At 41.8% G+C, this 18,307-nt stretch overlaps 1 protein-coding gene and 1 long non-coding RNA gene across 3 annotated transcripts in view; one reads left to right on the top strand and one right to left on the bottom strand.

Annotated features, from left to right (window-relative positions):
- Positions 1–2,059, bottom strand: part of IDE (insulin degrading enzyme) — a 110,162-nt gene extending 108,103 nt beyond the window's left edge. The window contains exon 1 of one of the 2 annotated variants that reach the window (XM_040624139.1): positions 1,921–2,059. In XM_040624139.1, the coding sequence (XP_040480073.1) occupies positions 1,921–2,018 (98 nt within the window). In that variant the 5' untranslated portion in view covers positions 2,019–2,059. The remainder of the gene's footprint in view (positions 1–1,920) is intronic. The other variant, XM_040624138.1, reaches the window with a different exon arrangement.
- Positions 1,963–14,492, top strand: LOC103667959. Its single transcript, XR_005833185.1, has 4 exons — positions 1,963–2,009; positions 10,286–10,364; positions 13,142–13,266; positions 13,979–14,492. It is a non-coding gene; the product is annotated as an uncharacterized LOC103667959 (long non-coding RNA).
- The last annotated feature ends 3,815 nt before the right edge of the window (positions 14,493–18,307 follow it).

The raw sequence follows: 18,307 nt of genomic DNA, 5'->3' as shown, positions 1-18,307 counted from the left end.
TAAAATTGGTGCTTTCTTGAAAATCCCAAATTCTGGGACACCTGGCTGGCTCAGTCAGTAGAGCATTTGACTCTTGACATCAAGGCTGTGAGTCTGAGCTCCACAATGGGTGTAGAGATTACTTTAAAATAAAATATTTAATAAAAATAACATAAAATAAAATTCCAAATTCTGTACACTGGAGACAATATGGAGCTAAGCACAGCCTATTAGCAACAAACGAAGTACAAAAAAAATTCTGATCTGAAGGAGGCCCACAGAGGTACCCTGCCTATGCTCACCACACCCACTTCTTTATCTAAACTCAGGGATCTTTATCCACGTTGTTGTGGATTTTGCATAGAGTGGGAAAGAGGGAAAACAAGTTCTACAGATTTTCTCATTTGCATTTGGCCTTTTTAGCACCATTACTACTACCATCCTAGTTCAGTCAGGAAAGACTAAGTCCCAACCAATTTCTCTGCTTCAGATCTCTCCACTCCCTTACAACCTGTTAGCCACCAAACTAATTTCCTAAATTACCAGTTTCATTAGATCACTCCCCACCTCAAAAACTCTCAACAGCTCCCAATACTATTGCACTGGAAAAGCCCAACTAACATTCAAAGCCCAGGCTAGCATTATCCTACTTTTATAATACAAGATTTGTTTCCTCCTAATTCCCCCACAGAAATTCTCTAAGGCTCCAACTAGACTAATCTGCTCACTGTCCAGCCCCGACCACTGGATTACAACCACCACTGTCACCCTCCCACCCACTTTCTGCTTTTCCTTCAAAGGCCAGCCCAGACCTCCTCCTCTGTCTCTGCGCTAAATTGTGCACCCAAAGCACGCACTGCCCATACTGCCTATCTTCTGACCCTAGTCAAACACATCCTTTTTTGCTGGCTATACTCTCTTGGCATCTTAATCAGCTCAAACGAAGTCAAAGTTCCTTGGAAGACAGACCACATACTTACACAGAGGGTCTATCACAGTGCAATGCACTTTTCAGGTTCTAGATATTATTAAAACCAGAGGAGGGGTTCAAATGATACGTCTAAGTATGCATAGCAAGACCATACTGCCCCTCTTTGCCAATTCCTCTCTATTCACAGTAAAGGGCATCAAGCGTTCACTACAAGGCTATGTATTTCCAGTATACACTGAGCAGCGAAGTGGAGAGAGCACGCCACCGGATGGCAAAAAAAAAAAAAAAAAAAAAATCCCGCGTCCCCATCCTGGTTTTTGCCACAAGCCCTGCAACTGGGAAATCACACAATCTCTCTGGGCCTCGGTTGTCTCAGGTGTAAAACAAGGGAGCTGCTTTGATGGTTCCCAAGCTATCTTTTGGCTCCCGAATTTCCCCGGACAGGAAACCCAACACTCGTCTACTCACTAAGGCGCAGGCAGGCAAACTTTTACGGTTCCCAAAGCAGGCATTTCCATATAGTAGTGGAAACTCCGTCCCCATGGAAAAAACGCAGGGCTGAGAGGAGGGTGAGAAGCGGTCTCCCTAGACTCGGATTCCTTTACCCCATGGCCAGGGGCAGTCGGACTCGGGTTTGCGGCCCCTCACGGGCAGACTCCCAGGAGACTGGCACCGCACGGCTCCCGGGAGCCGGGGGGTCACTCCGTCAGCGCCCGCGCCCCCCGCACTGTGACACACGCCCCGTGACCCCAGGTCACAGTCCCCGTCCGCCCTCACCGGCCCGAGGGGCGCCCTCCTCTCCCGGCAAGGCCCCGCGCTCCCTCCCGGCCGGCCGCCCTTCCGGGCCCCGGGGCGGCCTCTGGGCGGGCGTCCGGGCCCCAGGCCGGCGGGACTGGAGGCGTGAGGGGCGGCGGCGGCGGCTTTAAGTGCTGAATCACCACTTTGCAACCCGAGCTCCAAACCACCGTGACCCGCGGGCCCCGAGGGCCCGGGCGCTCCGCTCCGCTTACCCACAGAAGCGCTCCGGGGACAGCAGGCGGGAGCCGAGAACCGAGCGGAAGGTGCTGGGCCGCGCGAAGTGCAGCAGCCACGCTAGCCGGTACCGCATACCCCAGCGCAGCCGCCGGGAGCACCGCGGACGCTTCCTTCTTGCGCCGGGAGCCGGCCCTGCCCACTGCGCATGCTCACTCCACCGCGCCGCGCCGCCTCCCGGGAGCCGCTGAGCGGCCGGCGCTCCGGGTTTTGCCTGGAACCCGATAGGGCGGGGGAGGCGGGCGTCCCGGGCCCGAGCCTGCGAGCCGGACGGAGTCGGCCCCGGGAGCGGCGGGAGCCCGGCAACCGGGCTTTCCCAGGCTGGGGGTTACCGGCTGGGTCACACGGGGCGCACATGGGAGGGCGGCGAGGTGTACCTGGCTAAGTGTGTGTAGGGGGCAGAGTGTCACGAATACTGTGAGAGCACAAGGGGCCATGTTTGCGGAGGCGCCCCCATTGGCAGTCGCTCTGGGCGGCGCAGGTGTTGGAACGAAGTCCGAGGACTAGGCGGCCTCACAGAGTACGATTCTGTGGTGGGCGCGCGGCCCGCGGGCTCCCTCTAGAGCGCCCCGGAGGGAGTTAGATCAGGGGGACCACGAGAGGTAGGCGAGGACCCTGGGGAAAGTTAGCAGCCCCTCACAAAGCAAGGGGGAGATGGGACTCGCCACAGCGAAAAAAGGCTTCCGTGGACTTTCAAATCTAGAGTAGAAATTCCTACTATGTACTATGGCCGTACTAAAACAGCACCACACACATATATAGTACTTCTACTATTTGTTTTCTTATTATAACACAAGACTTCTTTTCCCTGATGGCTTTATGGTGTTGTGCATCCAAGAACAACCTAATAGTTGTTATGCATCTGACTTTCGATTACATTTCCAGTTTATGGGGGTCTTTAGGGCAAAGTGCAATTAGGGATAGTGACTCCCTAAGTTGAGTACCTTTAGGTTTCCGTTGTGGCGGACCTAAGGCTGCAGTCGTGAACAATGCTTTGAATTCCATTATTGCTTCAAATAGGAATTCAGGAGGAGGTTCCCTTAATCAAATGGATGCTTCATTTAAGAGCTACAGGGATTTTTTTTTAAATGCAGTTTCAGCTAAAGGCAAACATTGGATTGATGGAAACTGAGGTACCAGAGATGTGGAAGCACTCCTAGTGCAACGTAGGGTAAAATTCCACAGTATCACATATAGCCTCAACCCACCTGTATAGTGTCCTGTAGCTGCCGCAACAAATTATCACAAATTAGTGGCTAAGAACAACAGAAATTTATTCTCTCACAGTCTGGAAGCCAGAAGTCCAAAATCAAGGTGTTATCAGGGCTGCACTCCCTAAAGAGGGTCTTAGGGGAGAATCCATTCTTTGCTACTTGCAGCTTCTTGTGGATGCCAGTTTCCTTGGCTTATGGCCACATCACTCCAGTCTCTGCCTCCATCTTCACATTGCTTTCTCCTCTGTGTGTCTTTTCTTCTGTCTTTTTCAAGAACATTTGTCATTGGATTTAGGGAACAATCACATAATCCAGGATTATCACATCTCATCCTTAAATGGATTGCATCTGTAAAGATACTTTTTCCAAATAATGTAACACAGGTTCCTGGAATTAGGACATGGATACATATTTTGGGGGCCACCACTCAACTCAGTACCCCCACCTTTCCAGCTTTTACCCCCACCCCCTACTAACTGCAATTAACAGAGCTGTCACAACTAGTTAATGCTTATAACAATACTAACTTGTCAGATCTCTAGCAACTTTCAAGCCCAGTAGAAATAGCATTGTCTTTGCAAAACTTTCTCTCACTTCCATTCCTCACATACCTTATTGGAAGTAACCACTCTCTGATCTGAGCTGCTAGAGTAGTTCGCCTCTCTCCAAAGGCACTTATTTGAATTTTAATCTTCCATGCTTGTAAGAAGCAGATTAGGAATGATGTCTTAGACATTTTTGTATCTCATCTGGCAGCAAGCGCACAGTGCTTAGTTAACACTTGTCAACTACATGTTTGCTGAATCTGATTAAGCCTTTAGATGTAACTACCATTCATAGGAAATACAGGGCATTGGCGTGTTAAACCACACCATAAGGATACAACCAGCAAAATTTAGAATGTTTGGAACACTACAGGAAAAGTGACTTGAATTACAAAATAAAGAGAGGAAGGAGAAACCTATACATTAAAGGGGACTTAGAATTGACAAGTTATGACAAGCTGTTCATAAAATTTTATATGAAAATGCAAAGTGTTGGGAAGACCCAAGCCAGTCTGGAAGAAGAATCTGGAACACTTATAGTACCAAGTATTAAGAGTTACTATTAAGCTATAGTAATTGAGATAATATGATAATGGCATGAGGACAGACAGATAGGCCATGGAAAACTATTTGGTAATATCTATTAAATCTGCATATATGCATATGCTATGACCTAGCAATTCAACTTCTAGCTATATAGCCAATAGAAATGTAAACATGCATCCACAAAAATATGTGTACTAGAATGTTCACAGCAGCACAATCAATTATAGTCCCAGACTGGAAACGATCCAAAGCCCATCAACAGTAAAATGCACAGGAAAAATGAATTGGGGAATATTCACACAATGGAATATGTTCAGCAATTAAAATGAACAAACAAAAACTACACTTAAAAATATGGACAAATCTCACAAACCTGGTGAAAGAAGCCAGACCCAAAAGAGTATTTACTATGTAAGTCCATTTATGTAAAGTTGAAAATCAGGCAAAACTAATCTACAGTACAGTATTAAAAGTCAGATTAGTAGTTAGAAAGAATAAAGGGAGTTTCTGGGGTATGTTTTAAGTGGGTGTATTCAGTTTTTGAAAATAAATTGAGCTGTACACTTATGATTTATTTACTTTTCTGTTTGGAGCACTTCAGTAACACCTTCAAAAGATAATATTTAAAAATGCAAAACAGGGGACATCTGGCTAGCTCAGTTGCTAGAGCACATGCCTCTGGATCTCAGGGGTCACGAGTTCAAGCCCCACATTGGGCGTGGAGCCTACTTAAAATAAAATTTAAAAAATTTAAAAAATGGAAAACAAAAAAATACATTAACCAAATTATATGTTTAGTTTTTATTTGAATCCTAATTTGAGCAAACCTATTATGAAAAAGAAGCATTGAGGAGACAATCAGAAAAGTGAGACTAGTGAGTAGAAATCTGATGATATTAAATAATCATGTTACTTCTGATGGTGTGTTAATGGCTGTGGATTTTTCTTTTTAGAGTTCTTTGAGATATATACTGAAATAATGCAATGCCTGGGATTCAATTTAGATAATTCAGTGGAGGATGAGGGAAGAGGGGAAAATATAGATAAAACAATATTATTGGCCATGAACTGACGATTATTGAAGCTGGATAATGAATGCTGGGGTGGGGGGGTATTATACTATTCTCTTTATTTTTTTGTATGTTTGAAGTTTTCCATGATGAAAAGTTTTATGGGGTGGCTGGTTGGCTCAGTCCATAGAGCATGTGGCTCTTAATCTCAAGCCCCACATCGGGTATGGAGTCTACTTAAAAAAATAAGTTTTATAATGTATGGTAGTTTTAAATACAGTACTATGGTAATAAAATACCTAAAAGCAACATGAATTTTTAAAGATGTTTATATATAAGTGATTTATTAATTATAAATTTGTTCTTTAAGACTTTTTCTAAATGACTTACTTGCTAGTCCTTGAAGGTAAGTTTGAGTCGCTTTATGGACAGTAATATTGAAATATTAATGTAAAAAATCTATGATTTTTTATTTATCCACTCAACAAATATGGGCCCACCCCTTGCTTTATATGTTGAGGATACACCAGAGAAAAGAGCAACCACATTTCTATTCTTGTGGGGTTTACATTATAGCGAGAGAAAGAAACAAGTAAACTAATAATTATATAAAACAATTATATAATATAATTAAAATCATATTAGGGTGGGGCGCCTAGGTGGTGCAGTAGGTTAAGTCTCTGACTCTTGGTTTTGGCTCAGGTCATGATATCGGGGTCCTGGGATCAAGCCTGTGATGGGCTCCCCACTCATCATGGAGTCCACTTGAGATTCTCTCTCCCTCTCTCTCTATCCCTCCTGCTCATGCACTCCCTCTCTCTCTCAAATAATTAAATAAATAAACCTTTAAAATAACAACAACAATAATAATAATAATAATAATGTAACCAAGGTGGGTTTTTTTCTTGCTGTCTAGCTTCACCCAAGTAACAGTTCTGGGACTTTGCCTCCATCATCACTAGTGCCCATCGGTGGGGGAGGTGGCAAGTTCTCACCAGCTGTATTAAGAGGGCTTATTCATGGGGCGCCTGGGTGGCTCAGTCATTAAGCGTCTGCCTTCGGCTCAGGTTATAATCCCAGGGTCCTGGAATTGAGCCCGCGTCGGGCTCCCTGCTCAGCGGGAAGCCTGCTTCTTCCTCTCCCACTTTCCCTGCTGGTATTCCCTCTCTCGCTGTATCTCTCTCTGTCAAATGAATAAAATCTTAAAAAAAAAAAAAAAAAAAAAAGAGGGCTCATTCATGTCCTGGGCTGTTGACAACAGGAGTGTAGACCTGGGACCATTTAGGTGGGAGATGAGCAAAAACTTAGGGCATAGTGTTCAGTGTTTGGGCTGCATAGGCAGCTGTCAATGGAGAGCCAGCTTCTGTGGCCCTTCTCATGGGTTAAACTCCCCGCACCAGAACCTCTCCTAGGATTTCCCCTCTCTCTCTCTCTCTCTCTCTCTCTCTCTCTCTCTCTCTCTCCAGTTTCTATTCTCCATCAGCTTCTTCCTAAATCCCTTTTGTCCCATCTAACGTTCCAGCCAGGAGTTTCTCAACTCGAGTTTGCAGGTTGTGGAGGGGCAGTCATCTGCTTCTCCTTATGTCATTGTCTTACTTAGGGCTCTTCTCAGGGCTTTCCCTTAAAAGCCTATTTTGAAAGTTGCAAACACTGAATATCCCCTTCTCTCTTTGCTTTCCTGCTGTAAGAATCCTAGTTCTCCTGGACATCTTTGCTCTCTAGGAAAGGGTTCTGAGGAATGGCAAAGAACGAAAAACCTGAAGGGTAAAATTTCAACATCTTTTGCTATGTGGAGAAAGAAAGAAATTGAATTTCATGAAAGAGTTCTGGGGGCTACTTCAGATAGAGTGGTTGGGGAAGGGAGCCTTTCCTCTGAGGAAGTGACCTTTACGTTGTAACTTGAAAGGTAAGAGGGAGCCAGTTATAGGATCAGGTAAGGGAAAGACTCCAGACAGTGGAAGAATATCAGTTGCAATGGTTTGGGAGAGGAGAGAGTCTGGCATAATTTGGGATCTACCAGAAGGCCAGAGAACTGGAAACCTCTTCTTTCCTGTTCTCTCACAGCTAAACTTTCCTACTGAGATTCTACTATTAGGACACTGCAGCAACCCCAATTTGGATTTGGGGAACTCTATAAATAAGCATTTTGGGATTTTTTTTTTAATAGGCTTATGAACAGTTCATGAACTGTGTTTTTTCCCTCAGTTTATAAGGACATGCCGACATACTGTTTGTTCTCTTTGGCATGCATACCGACAGAACCTAACACAATTCTGGCAACTATGGAAAAAGATAGCTAAAGTCAAGTACTCCTCAACGGTTTACCAAAGATTTGCATTGATGTTGCTCAAGAGCCTTAAAAGATCATACAAATAAAAATATTTATGAACAATTTTCAAGGGCTTGGAAGAATGCTTATGTTAAATAAAAATTCAGGGTGCAAAACTACATATTTAATGATGATCTCAATTATTAAAAATATAAAGAGAGATAATTGGGAAGAAGTACATCAAAATATTAATAGTGGTAATCACTAGGTGGTGGAAAGCTATTATATACATAGGAATTCCAGAAAGGGAGAACAGAGAAAACAAGTCGAAATGTTCGACTAATAATTTATTTATTTATTTTAAGATTTTATTTATTTGAGAGAGAGCATGAGATAAGAGAGGGGTGGAGGGACAAGCAGACTTCCTGCCGAGCAAGGAGCCCGACTTGGGGCCTGATTCCCAGACCTAGAGGTCATGACCTGAACCAAAGTCAGACACTTAACTGGCTGAGCCACCCGGGTGCCCTCAATGAAAAACTTAAAAACATTTCCCACAACTGAAGGAAATGAGTCGCCAGACTGAAAGTATTCACCAAATGCTCATCCCAATAGGTGAAAATAGGCAAGGCATGTCATTACAGAATTTCAGAACACTCGAGGGAAAGAGCAGATTGCTTAAGTTCCAGAGAGGAAAAAAAAAAAAAAAAAAGAGGCCACATACAAATGATTTGGAATGGCTTTGGACTTCTCAGCAGTAGCAGAAACTAGAAAACACTGTCTTAAAATTTCGGGGCAAAAATGCCCTTGCCCTAATGGTGGCACCAAGGCAGCAGGGCTCCCAGATCTTCAGGAACTAGTTGCAGTTGTACAAATAGGCATCTCAGAAGTAACTTGTATAAATCAAAGCCTGGAAGGCTCTCCACACATGTTTTTCTCTGTGTGGAACTCCTGGACCTCTTCATATCCCAGAGTGCGAATGTGGGAGGGATTTGCAATAGTAATCAAGACTGACGTTTCCAGGTGGAAGAAGAACTCAGGGTCATTTTTTTTTTCAGGGTCATATTTAATATGGGAAGTTTCTTATACAAATCACCCATGTTTGTGATTGTAAAATCATATCTGCTGTAATAATTATAAGGGTAAATTTTAAAGACATATAGTTGCAGTGATAATCATGGGCATAAACTAATATCTTTGAAGATAAAAATGCTAATGAGTTGGTGGGTTATATAAAACACTCATTTCTCCAGATTACTAGTAATTTCCAAAAGGTTTCAAATAGAAAGTCCAAGACAGTAGCAAACATTTGTCATCCTTCAATTATTCAGAAAGGCCCACTTACTTGATTGGAAGGAAATGCAGGGAGAACAAAACACAAATTTATATTTCAGTGAAGTGCAGCTCTGTGCTAAGATAGTAGGATGCCTATTAAAAATGCTTTTCTTTGTTGTCAAGGTAAGAATAAAGCCCTGTGAAATGATTAGAATCTTTTTTCCAAGGGATTAAAGGCTTTATTTTTATTTTAAAAATATACAATTTTATTTTTAAGTTATCTCTACACCCAACATGGGGCTCAGACTCATAACCCCAAGACCAAGAGTCATACTCCACAGGCTGAGCCAGCCAGGCACCATAGCTTTATGTATGTATTTGTTTGTTTGTTTGTTTGTTTGTTTGTTTTTGAGCAGCTTTAGATTAACCGAAAAGAAGAGTGGAGGGTATACAGATATGCCATAGATTCCTGATCCCACACATGCATAGCCTCCCCCATTATCAATATTCACCCACCATCAATTTATTACAGTGGATGAACCTACATTGACACATCATTATCATCCAAAGTCCTTAGTTTACATTAGGGGTCACTCTTGGTATCGTATGTTCCTTTTCTTTTTTTCAAGATTTATTTATTTACTTATTTGGGGGGAGGGGCAGAGGAAGAGGGAGAGAGAGAATCTCAAGCAAACTCCCTGCTGAGGGAAGAGCCTGATGGGGGGCTCCAGTATTGTACATTCTATGGGTTTGGACAAACGTATAATCACATTCATCCACCGTTATAGTATATTGCATAGCATTTTCACTGCCCTGAACATCCTCCACGCTAGGGGTGCACGAGTGGCTCAGTCAGTTAAGCGGCTGACTCTTGACTTGGGCTCAGAGTTGTGAGATTGAGCCCCACATTGGGCTCTGCACTGGGTGTGATGCCTGCTTAAGATTCTCTTTCCCTCTCTCTGTGCCCCTCTCCCCACACTTGCTCTTGCTCTTTCTCTCAAAAAAAAAAAAAAAAAAATCCTTTGTGCTCTGCCTGTTAATTCCTCCTTCCCCCAACCCCTGGCAACCACTGGTCTTTTCACTGTATCCATAATTTTGCCTTTTCCAGCGTGTCAAATAGTTGGAATCGTGTAGTACATAGCCTTTTCAAATTGGCTGCTTTCATTTAATAATACGCATTTCAGTTTCTTCCATGCCTTTTCACGGCTTAATTGTTCATCGATTTTGGGTGCAGATAAATATTCTAGTGTCTGGAGGTACCACAGACTGTTTATCCCTTCACCTACTGAAGGACATATTCGTAGCTTCCGTTATTTTGGCAATTATGAATAAAGCTGCTAAACGTCTGTGTGCAGGTTTTTATGTAAACATGAAACTACTTTGGGTAAATACCAGGGAGCATGACTGCTGGACTGTATGATAAGAATATCTTTCGTTTTGTAGGAAACGACCAAAGCGGTCACACAATTTTGTATTCCCACCCGCAGTGAATGAAAGCTCCTATTGCCCCACATTCCTACCAGGACTTGGTGCCGTCAGTGTTTCGGATTTTGGCCATTCTAATAGGTATGTGGGTATCTTATCTTGTTTCAATTTGCATTTTCTTGAGGACGGGACGTGGAGCATCTTTTCACACGCTTATTTGCCACCTGTGTATCTTCTTTGGTCAGGTCTCTGTTAAGATCTTTTGCCTGTTTGCCAGCCCCCTCTCCAGCTTTATTGAGGTATAACTGACAGATAAAATTATGTATAAAGTGTACAATGTGGCGGCATGTGGCATGCTCAATAGGTGGAGCATGTGACACTGGATCTCAGGATTCTGAGTTCAAGCCCCACGTTGGATGTAGAGATTACTTAAAAATAAAATCTTAAAATTGGGGTGCCTGGGTGGCTCCAGTTGGTTAGGCGTCTGACTTCGGCTCAGGTCATGATCTTGGGGTCCTGGGATGGGGCCCCATGTCAGGCTTTGAGCTCAGTGGGGAGGGTCTGCCTCGCCCTCTGCCCCTCCCCCACTCATGCTACTATTCTCTCCCTCAAATAAACAAAATCTTTTTTAAAAATCTAAAAAAAAAAAGTGTGCAATGTGATGATTTGATGTATGTATACATTGTGAAAGGAGTCCTCCCATTGATGTGGGCCCATTTTATAATTGTGTTGTTTTCTAATTTTTGAGTTTGAAGTGTTCTTCCCATCCTTTGTATAATAGTTCAAATACATATTTTGCTAATAATTTCTCCCAGTCTGTGGCTTATCTTTTCATTCTCTTGATAGTCTCTTTCACAGAGCCGAAAATTTTAATTTTAATGAAATCCAGCTTACTGATTATTTCTTTCATGGATTGTACCTTTGGTGTTGTATCTAAAAAGTCATCACCAAATCCAAGGTCATCTAGATTTTTTTCCTATATTGCCTTCTAGGAGTTTTATAGTTGTGTGCTTTATAGTTTTGTGCCTTTACATCTGCTATCCATTTTGAGTTAATTTTTGTGAAGGGTGTAAGGTTTGTGTCTAGATTATTTTTTTTTTTTGCCAAAAGCACTTTATTTATTTATTTATTTTTAAATAAGATTTATTTATTTTAGAGAGAGAGAGAGAGCACGAGTGGGAGGACAGAAGGAAAAGGCAAGATAACCTCAAGCAGACTCCATACCAAGCATGGAGCTGGAGGTGGGGCTCAATCCCACGACCCTGAGATCATGACCAGAGCTGAAACCAAGGGTTGAACGCCTAACTGACTGCACCACCCAGGAGCCCCAGCACTTTTTAAAAACTTATTATTATATGGTATCACATATGCTTTTGATACTTTTCCTTTTTTAAAATTCATTTATTCCAGAAAGAGAGGGAATGCATGAGTGGAGGTGTAGGGGGAGAAGGAGAGAGAATCTCAAGCGGACTCCACGCTGAGCTCGGAGCCCGACATGGGGTTTGATCTCACCATCCCAGGATCACCACCTGAGCTGAAACCAAGAGTCAGACACTTAATCTTCTTTGCCACCCAGGAGCCCCAGGACTACTTATATTTAAAAATGAATCACTATGCAGAGAAGATAGCAAGAGTATTTCCATTTCAAATAAAAAAAAAATCACATTGAATTTTTTATTATTGAGCTGTAATTCATATAGCATAAGATTTGCCATTTTAAGATTTTTTGAGAGAGAGGGAGAGAGATGGGGGGAGGGGCAGAAGGAGAGGGAGAGAGAATCGTGAGCAGGCTCCACACCCAGCCCAGAACCCAGCACGGAGCCACACCGGGCTCAATCTCACAACCCTGAGATCATGACATGAGCGGAAATCAAGAGTCAGACCCTTAACTGACTGAGCCACCCAGGTGCCCCTGGATGCAAATTTTTATGTGGATATTTGTTTTAATTTCTACTGAGTGAATACCCAGGAGTGGAATTGCTAGGTCATGTGGTAAGTCTAGGAACTGCCAAACTGTTTTGCAAAGTGGCTGCACCATTTTGCATTCCTATCAGCAACATGTGAGGATTCCAATTTCTCTACATCCTTACAACACTTGTTATTATCTGTTTTTTGTTTTTGCTTTTAATATACTAGTGAATGTGAGGTAGTATCTCCACATTGAGATTTTAAAAGTACTTTTGGAACAATTACTGATTATAGATTAAATTATAGATTGTAGAATAAATATTAATTAGGGAACAATTATTTTAATGATTATTTTAATCAGTAAAAGAGCTTTTTTGAAAAGATTTTATTTATTTGTTTGACAGAGAGAGAGACAGTGAAAGAGGGAACACAAGCAGGCGGAGTGGGATAGGGAGAAGCAGGCTCCCTATGGAGCAGGGAGCCCAATGCAGGGCTCAATACCAGGACCCTGGGATCATGACCTGAGCTGAAGTCAGACTCTTAATGACTGAGCTACCAAGACGTCCCAGTAAAAGAGCTTTTCAAAGTTCAAAATTCAGTTATTTTGAAGTGATTAATGAGTGCAGTTAATGAATAATCACGATCTTCTACTCTAGCCTTGTTTTATGACTTCCCACAAGTCTCTAAATCAATTATATAACCCTGACAATTACACAAATATTGGAGGACTATATTTCTGATGGATAAAAACAGGATCTACAATAAAACCATTGACAGCTGGACATCCAGAATGACAGCACACAGAAAGAAAAATTTTCACTTTTGATACGAGAACAGAATATAACTAGTTACTCTTACTTGGGGTCTTTGCTTTAGCTTTTTTAACCGTTAATGAAAGCTTTTTTTTTAATCCATTAGAATATAAATCCAGGATCTTTATCAGCACAGACTACGACATTTAACGGGACAGTAGCTGAATAAATATTTTTATGACCTCTTTCTTATGGTAGGTTGAATGGCTCCCCAAAAGACGTCAACTTCCTAATCCTTGTGAATGTTACCTTATACAGCAAAAAAGGACGTTGAAGATGTGATTAAGAATTTTGATATGGGGAGATCATCCCTGATTACCCAGGTAAACCCTAAATGTAATCACATGTATCCTTATAAGAGAGAATCAGAAGGAGATTTGACACAGAAGGGAAAAAGGCATTGAGGCAGAGATTGGTGTGATGTGCCATAAGCCAACGAATGCTAGCAGTCACCAGAAGCTGGAAGGCATAAGGAACATTCTCCCCTAGAACTTCCAGAGGGGCCCAGCCCTGCTGATATCTTGATTTTGACCCCGTGAATTTGACTTCAGACTTCTGACCTCCAGAACCGTGAAAGAATGGACAATTTTTTAATCTATTTTTTGGCTATTAGGAATAATACTGTGGGGGCGCCTGGGTGGCGCAGTGGTTAAGGAATAATACTGTGATTGAACATTTGCATACCGATTTTTATCTGACATTTATTTTCATTTTTACTGTATGTATACCTAGGAGTGGAATTGCTGGGTCATGTGTTAAGTGTAGGAATTGCCAGACTGTTTCGCAGTCCATTTTAGACTTCTGGCCTCTAGAACTGCGAAAGAAAAAATAAGTTTGCTGTTTTAAACCACCAAGTTTGTGGTGATTTATTACGGCAGCCACAAGAAACCAATACACACACTCCCTGAAAAAAATCTGAAGTAAAATACTTAGATTCTGGAATTCTCCATATAATCTGCCTAACAATCAGATGTCAGGGTAGAATAAAAACAAGCAAGTTCTCAAGGAATTTATCTCCTCTGCACTCTTTTTCAGGATGTGATCCACCTAAAAAATGGAGTAAACCAAGAAAAAATACGCAAATGAAATCCAGAAAACATATCCAACCCAGGAAAAAGACAAAAGGAATTCCTGGGATAAAAAAGAAGGAAACCTGGGGATGGCAGCTGGGCTGCAAGTCTAGAGTAAGCAATCCAATCAGAAACAACCTGAAACTGATAGATTTCTGATGTGTGAATTGGCAGAAAATTTTAGTGAGAGACTATTGGGAGCTGTAGGAAGAATTTGGAAATGTACAAGGAAAAGTAAGCAAACAAAACTAGGCAGTTATTAACTTTAGGATAGACAAAAAGAAAGAAAACATAATCTCACTAGTCTGAAATGCTCAGCTATGAATAGGCATAATAACCTAAATATAGATTTTCAATGTAACAGATATTGTAATATTGGATGTATGGGGGAGGGAAAGCAGAGGAGATCATAACATTTGATAACCAAATCCTTATCTTCCATAACAGGAAGTCAATAAATAAAGTCCAAAGCTGAGTAGTCAAAAGATAACAGTAGATACAAATTCCTTACAAAAATGGAAATGTGTAAATACTAGAAAAAAATAGCTAAAACAAATTGAAAATTGTTGCTTCTGGAGTAGAGATTTGGAGGGACTGGAGTGGGATAAGGCAGGGAAATACCTTTTTGTTATAAGCCAATTATTACTATTTTTTAAAAAAGATTTTATTTATTTATTTGACAAGGAGAAAGAGAGAGAACAAGCACACACAAACAGGGGGAGCTGCAGGCAGAGGGAGAGCAAGAGGGAGAAGCAGACTCCCAGCTGAGCAGAGAGCCTGATGTGGGGCTTGATCCCAGCACCCTGGGATCATGACCTGAGCCGAAGGCAGACACTCAACCGACTGAGCCACCTAGGCGCCCTGAATTATTACTATTTAAATCTCAAAACAATGTCCACATTTTATTTTAAGAAAAATAAAAATCGATTAACTTATATATAAGAAGTGCATACACTATTGAAAGGAAAATGCCAGAACAAAATACATGGGCAGTGATGTTGCTTTGGTGAAATCCAGGTTAACTATTCTTAGTTAATTTCTTTTTTTTATTTATTTTTTTTTATTTTTTAAAGATTTTATTTATTTATTTGACAGAGATAGAGACAGCCAGTGAGAGAGGGAACACAAGCAGGGGGAATGGGAGAGGAAGAAGCAGGCTCCCAGCAGAGGAGCCCGATGTGGGACTCGATCCTGGAACGCCAGGATCATGCTCTGAGCCGAAGGCAGACGCTTAACAACTGAGCCACCCAGGTGCCCCTAAAAATAATTTCTAATCATAGACTTTCAAGACAGAAGTGTTGATTAGCTTGAGTAGTTTGGGCTCTACTGAGGCAGTATAAAATAACATATCAGAGACAGCCACCCGTGTGGTGTAACAAAACTCTTACAAATGTCCATAAGACCCTGGCTGTTTCCATTAGACTTAGTCTTGAAGGCAGGAACTATAATACAGACTATCTTTTCACTGCCTGGATGATAGTCAAGCACCCAACAAGGGTGTGATGAAAGTGAATGCATGTGCACTGAGAGGAAGAATAGATAGGTGGGGGAGATAGAAGTTAACGAATGACCTGTGATTTGGAATCAGAAAGAATTCTGAGTTCCTTCTCTGTCACTTATTACCTGTATGAGCACAGACAATAAACTTACTTGACCTATGTATTGATAAAATAGTGAGAAATAATAGTTCCTACTTCAGAGAATTGTTCTGAAGATTAAATGAGATCACGCATACAAAACCTTTCATAGAGTCTGACACATTGTAACTCTAGATAAATGGAAGCTATAACTATTACCCAATGGAGACCCTGGAATTTCTTGCATTGACCCAAATGACTGTTAATATAGACATTGTTTAGGTATTTCCTGAGAAAAAAAGAAATTAGCTTTTTTTTTTTTTTTGGTTTACTATGTACTAGCCACTTCATACATATTATTATTTTAATCTTCACAATAATAGTAAGCATTATTATCTCCATTTTACAGATAAGGAAACCAATGTAGAGAAAGGTTAAGTAATTTCCTTCCACTCCTCATATATTTATTGAATGACTACTTTATGTAAGGCTGTGTTCAAGAACACTAAGAAAACAGGGGCGCCTGGGTGGCGCAGTCGTTAAGCGTCTGCCTTCGGCTCAGGGCGTGATCCTGGCGTTCTGGGATCAAGCCCCACATCAGGCTCCTCCGCTAGGAGCCTGTTTCTTCCTCTCCCACTGCCCCTGCTTGTGTTCCCTCTCTCGCTGGCTGTCTCTGTCAAATAAATAAATAAAATCTTTAAAAAAAAAAAAAAAGAACACTAAGAAAACAACATTGAATTAGACAATCCACAGTCCCTAATGAAATTTACATTCTAGCAGACTAGAGAGACAATACATTGACAATGTAATCACAGACTATAATATGTGTTATGAAGAAAATAAACAGGGTCTTGAAATAGGAGTAATATACTTTAGATAGAGTGGCCAGGAAAAGCCTTTTAAAAGAGAAAGTGGAGCTGAGATCTGAAGGATAAGAATGAGTAAGTCATGCAAAGAACCAAACTAAAAGGGATACAGGCAGAGGGTACAGCAAATGCAAAGGCCTCGCTGCAAGAGAGCACTTAGAAGCTCTGGAGCATGGTAGTGAGCTATGTGGTTAGTAGCTGGAGTTGATGTTGGAATACACAAAGGCAGTATAATGAAGGCCTCACAGGACATGGTCAGGAGTTTGGATTTTATTTTAAGTTCAATGAGAAACCATTGTGAGGTTAAAAAGTAAGTGAAGGGCATGGTCTGATTCTTTTAAAGGCTACTTCCCTTTGCAGAGTGAATGCAGTGGGGAAAGGAGAAAAGAGCAGAAGTAGGGAGACTTGTTAAGGACAGTGTTTCCGAGAAGAGATAAGAGACTTGGCCTACAACTGACAGAATGGGAGAAGATATTTGCAAATGTTTTATCAGATGAAGGGCTAGTATCCAAACTCTATGAAGAACTTACCAAACTCAACACCCAAAGAACAAATAATCAAATCAAGAAATGGGCAGAAGACATGAACAGACATTTCTCCAAAGTAGACATACAAATGGCCAACAGACAAATGAAAAAATGTTCAACATCACTCAGCATAAGGAAAATATGAATCAAAACCACAATGAGATACACCCTCCCATGGGTCAGAATGGCTAAAATCAACAACACAGGAAATGACATATGTTGTGGGGCTGCAGAGAAAGGGGAACCCTCTTACACTGTTGGTAGGAATGCAAGCTGGGGCAGCCACTCTGGAAAACAGTATGGAGGCTCCTCAAAAAGTTGAAAATAGACCTACTCTACAACCCAGCAATTGCACTACTGGGTATTTACCCCAAAGATACAAATGTAGTGATCTGAAGGGGCACCTGTACCCCAATGTTTATAGAAGCCATGTCCACAATAGCCAAACTATGGAAAGAGCCCAGATGTCCATCAACAGATGAATGTATAAAGATGAATACTACTCAGCCATCAAAAAATATGAAAACTTGCCATCTGCAATGACATAGGTGAACTAGAGGGTATTATGCTAAACGAAAAAAGTCAGAGAAAGACAAATACCATACGCTCTCCCTCATGTGGAATTTAAGAAACAAAACAGAGGATCATTGGGGAAGGGAGAGAAAAATAAAACAAGAGGAAATCACAGAGGGAGACAAACCATAAGGGATTCTTAATCATAGGAAACAAACTGAAGGTTTGCTGAAGGGGGGGAGGCGGGTAGGATGGGGTAACTGGGTAACGGACATTAAGGAGGGCATGTGATATAATGAGCACTGGGTATTATATAAGACTGATGAATCACTGAACTCTGCCTCTGAAACTAATAACACTATATATTAATTAATTGAATTTAAATTTAAAAAAGAGAGAGAGACTTGGCCTAGAGCGATGGCAGAGGCGGTAAAACCAATAGGAATGCACTGGCCGTGGTGGAGGACGAAGGAATCAAAGGTCTGGTTAGGGGGCGCCTGGGTGGCACAGCGGTTAAGCGTCTGCCTTCGGCTCAGGGCGTGATCCCAGCGTTCTGGGATCAAGCCCCACATCAGGCTCCTCTGCTATGAGCCTGCTTCTTCCTCTCCCGCTCCCCCTGCTTGTGTTCCCTCTCTCGCTGTCTGTCTCTATCTCTGTCAAATAAATAAATAAAATCTTAAAAAAACAACAACAACAACAACAACAAAGGTCTGGTTAGTGCCATGGGTCCAGATGAAGATTAGGGTGGCAATAAGGGGGATAAAGAGTTCCGTTTTGTACAGGTCCATTTTGAGATGCTGGTGAGCCACCA

Source organism: Ursus maritimus, unplaced genomic scaffold (assembly GCF_017311325.1).
Source record: "Ursus maritimus isolate PB19 unplaced genomic scaffold, ASM1731132v1 scaffold_7, whole genome shotgun sequence".
Taxonomy (NCBI): Eukaryota; Metazoa; Chordata; class Mammalia; order Carnivora; family Ursidae; genus Ursus; species Ursus maritimus.
The sequence above is the reverse complement of the archived record's forward strand: the minus strand, read 5'-3'. Positions and strand labels throughout refer to the sequence as shown.